Raw genomic sequence first — 11,169 nt, 5'->3', positions numbered from 1 at the left:
AAATTTTCTCTGTCCTATATAAATATCCAAACTGACTTGTAAAGTTGGCTTTACTATTTATTCAGGCTACTTTCAACTGTTTATGAAAATTGCTTTCAATTAAAATAACATATTTAATATCCTAATGTTATCTATGCCAAAAGAAAAAATAATCTCAGCAGCAATACTATTTTTGCAAAAAGTATTTTTATATGCCTGTGCCCTGGTTTTGTGTGTAATTTTCAGAGAATTTGTGTAAACCTTTGAGCCTATACTTACATACCTTGGTAATACTGAATAGCTCTCTACCTCAACAAACTTAACCAATGATGGGCTTTGCTAATTTAGCTAGTCTCCTTAGATTAAGCTATTCACTGTTTCTCCATCTCAAATCACATTTATTTCCTGTTACACTTCGGTATGTACATTTATATTGATTTACTACTTTTAGATAGTCTTCCCTCACTGGAAAAATGTGTTATAGTCTCCTTAGACTAGAAAGCTAATTTGATGACAAAATTATATCCAAAAAGTTTCATTTAAAATTTGACATGAATTAATCATCTTTTAGTGACTGATTTTATGTAGACAATATTTAATAAGACCCTATCTTGAGGATTAACTGTTGGCAATATGAGGTCAAACAGTATCATAACAAATGTACAAAATATTTGTTTTATATCCAAGCTATATGTATTCCTTCCAACTCTTAAAATGCCATCAAAATCTAACAAACAGCTTTCATACAATTCCCATACATATTTTCAATACTTATGTTAATACTATTTTCTTCTGAACTACAAAATTGGGCTTCTTGCATACTTATTCTAATTACATTCCAGTAATGCAGTTAACTCATCACTAATTATTTAAAAATAAAACACTAGGTAGAGGTGTAGCTCAGTGGTAGAGCACTTGCCTAACATATGCAAGGCCTGACGTACTATCCCAAGTGCACTCACATGCACACACATAAAACAGAACTTGGTACTAAAGTCAATGCAGTAATTAACCAGGACTGAATTTTTTTCCTCTATGAAAAATTTATTTAGCAAGTAAGTGACTTTTAAAAGCATTCCAAAATAAGCTATATAGCATATTTTTATAATGTATAAGTCTGATTCCACTAACAAATTATAACCTATTGTATATAAAAATCTGAAAACAAAAAGCCTTGTTAACTATGGGACTGTGTTTGCATTTAAGCAGGTCTTGAAGAACTAGTTTCAAACACAGAATTAGGATGTTATTTTCTTGGCCTTCTTAGCAATAATTTCAATAGCTTTAATATATCTTTTAAAATACATTTTAGGAGTTGGAGGCATGGCTCAAGTGGTACAGCACTAGCCAGTGAGCAAATGTGTCAGGTACCAAGTTCAAATCCTAGTCTCAGACCAAAAACAAAATGTATTTTAGATGATAGCTGAAATTCATATAAAAGCTTGTGTCATACTTCCTCAATATATATAACTCATTCCAACAAAATAGCTATTGAAAGTACCGTCCATAAAAATTCAACACCATTCTTTATGTAACTCTTTAAATAAAATTTATTTTGGAGAAGTAAGAACATGACTGTAATTGTGATGTACTAGGAATGATCTAGTATGTCTCATTTTATTTAGCTAATGGGGTGGTGTCTACATTGGTAATAACTGTAGCCAAAGGATCTGGTTTCTGCAAGATTCTTAGGAAAGATTTCTTAAGAATACTGTAATGTTCAGTAAAGTCATAGAATTTGAATTGTTAGTAAATAGAAAATCTTATTAATAAGTTTATTTGTATTAAAACTGTATGTATGAAATGAAAAAGTTTCAGTGTTTGTAGCCACTAATAAAATTCTCTGGCTTTGTTAGTTAATTCAAATAAAATTTAACCACCAATGTTTTCATGTTTAGAGATAAATTGTAAAATACTAAATAGGAAAATATTTCAAAATACTTAGATTCATAACTTTATGACACACTTATTTAGAGAATAAATACTGGGTTCTAGAATCTGGAGCATTCTTTTGGAAATAGAATCATTTATGAAAAATCATAAACTGTAGTTTCTAAAAGTTTTAATTTGTATCAGCACACATAAGCAAGTTTAGGATATAAAGGTAAGTATGTTTTTCTACATACACGTTGGCATTTATCTGTTTCATAATCTATTAGCACTAGGTAATGCTAGGAATAGGTGGCTCATACCTGTAATCCTACCTGAGTCAAAAATTAGATTGGTAGGATGGCAGTTCAAGGCCACCAGCACAAGTGAAAATGGAAGACCCTATCTAAAACATAACCAAGACAAAAGGTTGTTGGAGACAAGGCTCAGGTTGGTATGTAGAGCACCTGCCTGAGTTCAAACCCCAGGACCACCAATACTAATGATCTGTCAGGAAACTAATTGTTCATCTTGAAACACTGAATCCATTTATATGATCTTTTGATCTGGTTATACTACTTCTCTTCCTCATAATACTTAAAACAATGATTGTGGTGTTGGTGGTAATGTTGGAACTAAGGCTCTGACAGAGACAAGCAAGGCTCTCCTGGTTTACAAACTGTATAATCACAGCCAAATTACTATCTTTGCCTCAGTTCCTCATTAGTTTATAGATAGATGGGAAAAGCAAAACCTAAATAAGGAACTGCTGGTTCTCTCTCTCTGAATTATCTTTATTACTAAACTATCAGTTATAAAATTTAAAAAAATTACTAGGCACCAGTGGCTCACACCTGTAGTAATCCTAGCTACTCAAGAGGCTGATCTGAGGATCATGGTTCAAAGCCAGCCAGGGCAGGAAAGGAGACTCGTATCTCCAATAAACCACTAGAAAACTGGAAGTGGTGCAGTAGCTCAAGCAGTAGAGCACTGGCCTTGAGCTGAAGAGTGCAGGGACAGCGCCCAGGCCCAAAGTTCAAGCCCCACAACTGACAAAAAGAAAAAAGGATTGACAAAATTGGGCTTTTAGTAACCTGTTGAGAGGAGTTACTGTCTAGGATTATACAAGTTGTTACTTTCATGAGGAGAGAGAAAATATGTGAGTCACAAAACTTTGCCTGCTACAAATTTCTTTTCCAGCTGGGCACCAATGGCTCATGCTTATAATCCTAGCGACTCAGGACACTGAGATCTGAGCATTGAGATTTGAAGCCAGACCAACAGGAGATCTGTAAGACTTACCTCCAATTAACCATGAAAAAGCTGGAAGTGGAGCTGTGGCTCAAGTGATGTTAGCGCTAGTCTTGAGAAAAAAGGTTCAGGGACAGCACACAGGCCCTCAGTTCAAGTCCCAGGACCAGGACACATAAACTAAAAAAAAAAAAAAAAAAAAAAATTATATTTCTACAAATGGCAATTATATCTACTGGTTTCTTTGAATTATGGTTTTTCTTTTTTTCTATGAAATTTTCAATATTACCTTTTTATATTTTTGAGGCTATGGTTAGAGCATCATTTACCTTCAGACTTGTTAAAACTTGGGGTATTTTCCTTTTTATATAGTGTCTCCTTTATCTTTAGTAATTGTTTTCATCTCAGTGTAGACTAATGTAATTAATCTTCCTATATCAGCTGTCTTGTGATTAATCTAGCACACTATAATCTTTTGATAGGTTATTATATAAAATGTTATTGGGTACAATTACATTTATATATATTTCTGCTATTTTGCCGTAAATTTTCTAATTGCCATATTTTTTTCTTTTATCCTTTCTTGTATTCTGTTGGATTGAGTTTCTCACTTTTTTAATCTGGCTCAAAGAAATACATTCGTTTTGTATTATTTTAGTAATTAACATCAAATGTATAAGCTGCTTACCAATTTTAATTTTACAGCTTTTTGGCCAACAAGTTTCTAGAGTAGTTCAAAGAAAGCCAAACTACTGAAATTGTCTTATTTAATGTGTTCCAATTTCTTTTTATGCTTTCAAAAATAGTCAAGCCAGGCACTGGTGGCTCATGCCTGTAATCCTAGCTACTCAGGAGGCTGAGATCTGAGGATCCCGGTTCAAAGACAGCCCAGACAGTAAAATCCGTGAGACACTTACCTCCAATAAACCACCAGAAAACCAGAAGTGGTGCTGTGGCTCAAGAGGTAGAGCACTCGCCTTGAGCTGAGGAACTGAAGGACAATGCCAAAGCCCAGAGTTCAAGCCAATGCAAAACGACCAACACAAAAACAAATACAAACACACACACACACTTTAGTCAGGAAAAAAAATGTATAATTGATAATACTTTATTAAATGTGTTTAATTGAGACCAATAATGATTCAAATCTGTAATAGTCATAATCTAGCTTTTAAAGGTTCATCATTTTAAATTCCATATACCAATGATTCTTAATAAGGGTATATATGCAGTACCATTTTCCCATGCCATTTCCAGTTATCCCCCAAGCTATCTTTAGTGTACCAGGCCTTCCACACATTTCATATAAAAGTCTAATGACTCAAGGACAGACTCATCTTTCCTTCCATCTATAATTTTATTCTTGTAGATGTTACTGTTAGTTTTCAGAAATGACTAGAATCTCACACCTTGATGTTTTCAAATGAGGAGCTATGGATTTTAAAGTCCATGGTCACTGTGCCACAAACATTTCAGTTATAATCAGGGATAAAAGTCTTTCCTACACTGGATGCCAGTGGCTCACACCTGTAATCCTAGCTCCTCACAAGGTTGAGATTTGAGAATCACAGTTCAAAGCCAGACTGGACAGGAAAGTTTGTGAGACTTATCTCCAGTTAACCACCAAAAACCAGAAGTGGCCCTTGGCTCAAAGTAGTATAGCACTACCTTGAAGCAGAAAAGCTCAGGGACAGGGCCCAGGCCCTCAGTTCAAGTCCCATGACTGACCAAAAAAAAAGACTTTCATACTTAGGTGACAATCCAAGTCTGTCTGAACTTCCCAATACCTACTCAGGAGAAAAGCCACAGTAGTGGGTATACTATTTCTAGTTGTCAAGACCACAGAAGATCCTCCTAAGGTGTATGCCTCCCAGTTCTTTTCTCCTATCATGAAAATATAAATAACAAGTGACTCAGTATTTAAACATGGCAACTATTCCCTGTTAGATGGTTCCTTGCATGTGCAAGATCTATGGTAACCCAAGACTACCTAAAAACAAGACAGTTTCACCTCTAGTTGGTTAGTCCCTCCTCTCCTCAAAATAGGAAGGCATCTTAGCCTATACTTACATCCTTTCTCTCCAGATGTAAAACACAATTCCTGGAAGGTTAAATTTCCCATTCAATCAACCTTAATTGGGTTTACTGTTCTAGTTCTTCCAGAAATAGTGGTCAGTTTAGTGTGCAGTTCCTAAGTGTCAGTCAATCACTCCACTGGGGGCTCATGCCTGTAATCCTAGCTACTCAAGAGGCTGAGATCGGAGGATCGCAATTCAAAGCCATCCCAGAAAAGTCCATGAGATGCTTTATTTCCAGTTAACCACCAGAATGCTAGAAGTGGAGCTGTGACTCAAGTGGTAGAGCTCTAGTCTGGAGTTCAAGCCCAGACCAGCACGGAGAAAAAAAAAAATCCTATCCAAAGTTCCTGCAAAAAAAATGGGACAATTGTACTTACTGTGATGTTTCATACTACCTTAGCTTCACAAGGGATCCACATGCTTTCCTCCAAAACTTATACTTTTGGTTTCTCCAATCTGTCCTGCTTCTCTGAACTCTAGTAAAACTTAGCTGCAAAAATAGATTCATAGCAGTCAATATGTCCACACCCTTCCAGGTCCACTGATCCTCACTCTCTGGCAAAAGGTAAGCACCCATTAGACCTTGCCACTAAATTTTTCTATATCTGGTAAGACTACATTGGAAAATTGCTTCAAGGAGACAATTACAGATTCTCATAGCATACCCTTAGGGATCAAATTTTCACTGGGAGACTCCTTGTGCCTCATAACTGGTTACAATGCAGACCCCCCACCACCACAACATGCAGAAATGGAGTCAAGAGATCCATGACACCATCCCCATGACACCATGCCCTCGGTACTGTAACCTGCAGGTACCTCATTAATTATGAATCATCCTTGCTGGAGGCCTAGAAACTGACCTGCTATTACTTTAGTTTCAGAACTTCTTGGAACTAATCAAGCTATATCCCAGCAATAGGTACAACCTTGGGGGAAAAAATCTGCTGGAGGGCCCATCTTCCAGTCTGTTGCTTTCCCAAATACTTTGGCATCAACTTCATATTCAACTTATTAGGCTGTTCACAGCCCAAATAGTCCACAAGTCCTAAGAAAAACGATGAGGTTGACTTGTAGAATAACAGGCTTCAAATCAGATTTTTTTTTGGGGGGGGGTCCAGTTGTGGGGCCTGAACTCTGGGCCTGGGCGCTGTCCCTCAGCTCTTCAGCTCAAGGCTAGCACTCTACCACTTTTGAGCCACAGCACCACTTCTGGCTTTTTTCTTTTTGCTTATGTGGTGCTGAGGAATCGAACCCAGGGCCTCAGGCATGCAAGGCAAGCGCTCTACCACTGAGTCACCTTCCCAGCTCCCAAATCAGAGATTTTTATCTAGTTGCTTCTCTTACAGACACAGGTTTTCTAACTTCTAAGATGCCTAATCTGTGAGTTTGCTTGTGGAAAAGGCCTTCCATATGGTATTGCTTCTTACACATCGCCCACTACCTCCTACATGACTTCATTGATGGGACAGTGATCCCTGAGCTGACATCAGCTGAACACCTGATCTAGGTAGTGCTGTCACTTCTTGCAAACACTACCTGCAAGAATACAAGGAATATTTGCGGTCCACAAGGGCAGAATCTGGAAGATAATTTATGGGAAAAAGATTCAAGGAAAGGTATTACAGTTTTAGAACTGTTAAGTGCTACACATTTTATCTTTTGTCAGAAGTGGTGCAGATGCCTCAGAAGCACACACCTTCCAGTGTTTAATGACACCACTGCCACAGTGTTCTCCACTTGCCATTCTTAAACTGCTGGATGAAACTGAATATCCAAAGGGTAGTTGTTTACCTATTGTGCCTCCTACAGAGAATCTGACGGTTCACCTACCATGTGACCACATAAATCAGATCCAGCTTACCACACACTACTCAAAATACTCTGTCGTGTGTGTGTGTGTGTGTGTGTGTGTGTGTGTCTCCCTGTATCCTGGGGCTTGAACTCAGGGCCTAGATGCTGTCCTTGACCTTTTTTTGCTCAAGACTAGCACTCTAGCCACAGCTCCATTTCTGGCTTTTTGGTAGTTTATTGGGATAAAAAGGGTCTAAATGGACTTTTCTGCCCTGGCTAGCTTTGAACCATGACCCTAAGATCTCAGCCTAGAATTACAGGCATGAGCACTGGCACCAGGTTCCTGTCCTTTGTAATCCATCTCCCCCCACTTTTTGGGGGGTTCTTACTTTCTTATGCCTCCAGTACCCCACACATCCTGTTAACCAGTTCACTTCAAAAATAAGTCATCACAGAAAGAATTTCATTAACTTCAGCAGCCAAGCTCCAGGCTGTTGACCAGCACTGGACCATAAGAAAGATCATTCAATTGGAAAATACCCTGTCTGGATCCATGACAGGAACTGTTCATGATGTTTTCAGGATACTTTGAAGGCACAGGTTGTCATGTAAGTGGTTTTCCACATGTCTTCCTTGATGTAAACCTATGCCATTTCCCACCACAATCCATCCAGCTCCAGCAGACACTACATTCTTTGCCCCAAAGTCTGCCCTGGTAAGCCCAGCAGGTAATTGGAACATGCCAAATGAGAAACAGAATGAGAAACAGGCAGGACAAAGGAACATTTATGCCCTCAAACATTCTTCCCAAGCAATGTTTCCAAGCAACTAGAAATTCCTCTCCTCACAGATGAACAAACAGAAACTGAAACAATGGTGGCACCTAGAATAAACTGGAGTAACTGCCAGCACAAGTTTCACTTTGTAGTAAGCCCCCTGCTTGCTACCACACTTCAGGGAATAATCCAAAGCAAGGTCTTCATTTAAACTTTGGCCTACCATTCCAATCTACCTATAAGTTATAACACTGGCATACTATGTTGCGGTAATTATATAAATTGGTAAGTTGACATCTCTGTGATGTTCTCTTATGGCCCTCAAGAGACCCCTAAATCCAGTTTTAAGATTCCTGGAGCATTGATCATTTCCTCTCTTCACCATCACCTTCAACAAATGCAACAGAACAGATCTGAATAAGGTAATTACAAATTTTAATTTAAAGTTAAAATAACAAATAATCAGCAAAAACTACTTGAAATTTAATGTATTAACATTTGTAACAATTATCATACACTCTCTACACTGTACTGTAGATCCTGAGTGACCAAAAGAAATCATGACACCTGGTGTCAGTGGCTCCTACCTGTAATCCTAGCTACTCAGGAGGCTGAGATCTGAAGAACGTAGTTGGAAATCAGCACAGGCAGAAAAATTCATGAGATTCTTTATCTCCAATTATCCACCAAAAAGTCAGAAGTGGAGCTGTGACTCAAGTGGTAGAGAGCCAGCCTTGGGCAAAAAAGCTAAGGTACAGTACCCAGACCCTGAGTTCAAACCCCACTACCAGCACCAAATAAGACATTATAGCCCTTATGAGGTTTTTAGATTGGTCATGTAACCTAATGTTATTTAAGTTTTTAAAACTTAACCTACCAAGAACCTCAAAAGAGCTTTGACGTTTATAACAAGTTGACATATTTACTTATTAGCTTGTTAAGAGAATATAGTTTTTCAGTAGTCTTAAAAAACAGAATCCTATTATTTGTATTACCTTCCATTAGAACAGCAGTGGTTTCTCAATTATCCATTAAAGGAAAGCAATAAAAATGTGAAAAATCTGTGAAATTATAAAGCAGAAAATTAAACATTTTAAACCTTAATGTATGTGTGACCAGAGCCATCTACTGGTTCAAGTGTAATATTACAAAGCCCAAAGTTTGGACTATAAACAAAATCAAGTCCTACCTATTTCAAAGAAAATATAAAGAAGGGGATGAAGATGAGCAAAAATCTAAACCAAGATACCAGCACTTGGGGCTGGGAAGGTGGCTCAGTGGTAGAGCGCTTGCCTTGCATGCCTGAGGCCCTGGGTTCCATTCCTCAGCACCACATAAAGAAAAAAGCCGGAAGTGGCACTGTGGCTCAAGTGGTAGAGCTCTAGTCTGGAGTTCAAGCCCAGAGTTCAGGCCCCACGACCGGACCCCCAAAAAAAAAAAAAAAAAAAGATACCAGCATTTGCAGATCCAATGGGGAAAAAAAAAAAAAACCTTTTATACCAGGAGACCCAATATTATGACCAGGATGCAGGCATGGGTCAGAAATAAAACGTCTGCCTAGCAAGCACAATGTCCTCAGCTTAAACCCCAAGACAGCTAACCCTAAAACCTGAGGTTGGAGGCCTCCAATCCCTACTCAAAGTAAGGAATCACTATTAATTAGCTTAAGAGACAGATGCCATGCGAGGTAGTTTGAACAAATAATTTAAGTATGATTTAGGAGTAGGAATCAGAAAAGTTGTCTTTTAACCATCTTTCCCTGAAGACACTTTAGATACACAGATGCAAAAAGAAGAGTGGCTAATGACATGAACAAGTGGAGACAGGGTAGGCACCTGACAGGCCCAAAAAGCTCTTTTCATAATGACATACTTTGTGATCATCTAACAGTTTAGAAAACAAACCACAACGTGTAACTTTTTTATGAGAGAGAGAGAGAGGCCTTTGCTCTTTTACCACAAGAACTGAATTTCTAGGTCCCGTGAGCTTTTACCAGCCGAGACCTAGACTGGTCCAGTCTTGGGAATAAAAGCCCTGTTTCACGACCCAGCTTCCTCCCTTCAAAAGGGCATGCATGTCCATAAAACCGGGGCAGAAAACAGAGTTCTCCAAGGCCCCTCTCGGTGGCAGAGACTCCCAACCTAGACAGTAGTTTGTCAGCTAAGTGCGGGGTCACCGGTTGAAGCAAAGTTCCGAAGACTCGCAAACATTCCAGGGCCACGTGAAGCACGGTGCCCAGCCAGGGAGCATCCGCCGGGCTTTCCCAGTTCAGTGTCCAGGGCGCATGCCTTTGGACAAACCCATTCGTTTGCCGAACACAGGCGGATACCTGCTCCAGCGCTTTATAGATCTGAAAGTGATCATAGTAGTGAGCAACCTGCTGGGGCAAGGCGGCCACTGCGTTTACCAGCGCATAGTCCTCGGCCCGAGCACGCGCCGAGGGCCCGGCCAGGCCCGGCTCGCTGGGGAAGCAGGCAGGGCAGAAGGCTGGGTAAGTCCCAGAAGGGTTGATCCGGCTGGCAGTGCATCGGTTCAAAAGCCCTCCCAAGGCATCGGCCAGCTCCGAGTCCAGCAACTTGACCACCTTTTCATCGTAGTAGTCGCAGTCCCAGTTGGGAACTCCCTGCCGAAGGAGGAAGTAGCGGAAGCCGTCCACCGTGTAGCGCTCCAGGCAAGTCCTGGGATCCACCACGTTGCCCAGGCTCTTGGACATCTTCTGGCCACACACCGTCCAGTGGGAATGGACGTAGATGCGGTGCGGTGGGCTCAGCCCGGCCCCTAAGAGGAGGGCAGGCCAGTAGATGGCGTGAAACTTGAGGATGTCCTTGCCGATGATGTGCGACGTCGCGGGCCACCAGGACTGGAACTCGGCGTCTGGGTAGCCGATGGCGGTGAGGTAGTTGACCAGGGCGTCCAGCCACACGTAGATGGTCTGGGAGTCGTCCCCGGGAACCGGGATGCCCCAGTGCAGGTGGCGGCGGCTGCGCGATACGGACAGGTCGGGCAGCTCCTCCTCCAGCCACTGGAGCACGGCTCCGCGGAAGGGCTCGGGGGCGATGGCGTGCGGGTCGCCGCGCAGCCACTGCCGGAGCGGCTCCCGGAACTGGGAGAGCCGGAAAATGTAGTTTTCTTCCTTGGTCCAGGAGACCGGATGCCCGCTCTCGACGGACACGGGCACCGGCTCCCCCGACGGGCCCGGCTGCCGGGTGACCTTGGCCTCGGGCAGGAAGCACTCGTCGGAGGCGCAGTACCAGCCTTCGTAGAGGCCCTTGCGGAGCAGCCCCCGGGACCGCAGCTCCCCCCAGAAGTGGCGCACGGCCGCGCGGTGCCGGGGCTCGGTGGTGCGGAGGAAGCCGGTGGAGGCCACGCCGGCCGCGCCGAACAGCTGCCGGAACTGCGCCGACACGCGGTCGCACAGCTCG

General features: G+C 41.4%; 1 protein-coding gene across 1 annotated transcript in view; it reads right to left on the bottom strand.

Moving 5' to 3' along the window:
• Nucleotides 1–9,719: 9,719 nt before the first annotated feature.
• The window catches only part of Mars2 (methionyl-tRNA synthetase 2, mitochondrial), a 2,008-nt gene continuing 558 nt past the window's right edge, over nucleotides 9,720–11,169 (bottom strand). The window contains exon 2 of the mRNA XM_013013822.1: nucleotides 9,720–11,165. Within this exon, the coding sequence (XP_012869276.1) occupies nucleotides 9,720–11,165 (1,446 nt within the window). The remainder of the gene's footprint in view (nucleotides 11,166–11,169) is intronic.

This window comes from Dipodomys ordii, unplaced genomic scaffold (genome assembly GCF_000151885.1).
Source record: "Dipodomys ordii isolate 6190 unplaced genomic scaffold, Dord_2.0 Scaffold1, whole genome shotgun sequence".
Taxonomy (NCBI): Eukaryota; Metazoa; Chordata; class Mammalia; order Rodentia; family Heteromyidae; genus Dipodomys; species Dipodomys ordii.
The sequence above is the reverse complement of the archived record's forward strand: the minus strand, read 5'-3'. Positions and strand labels throughout refer to the sequence as shown.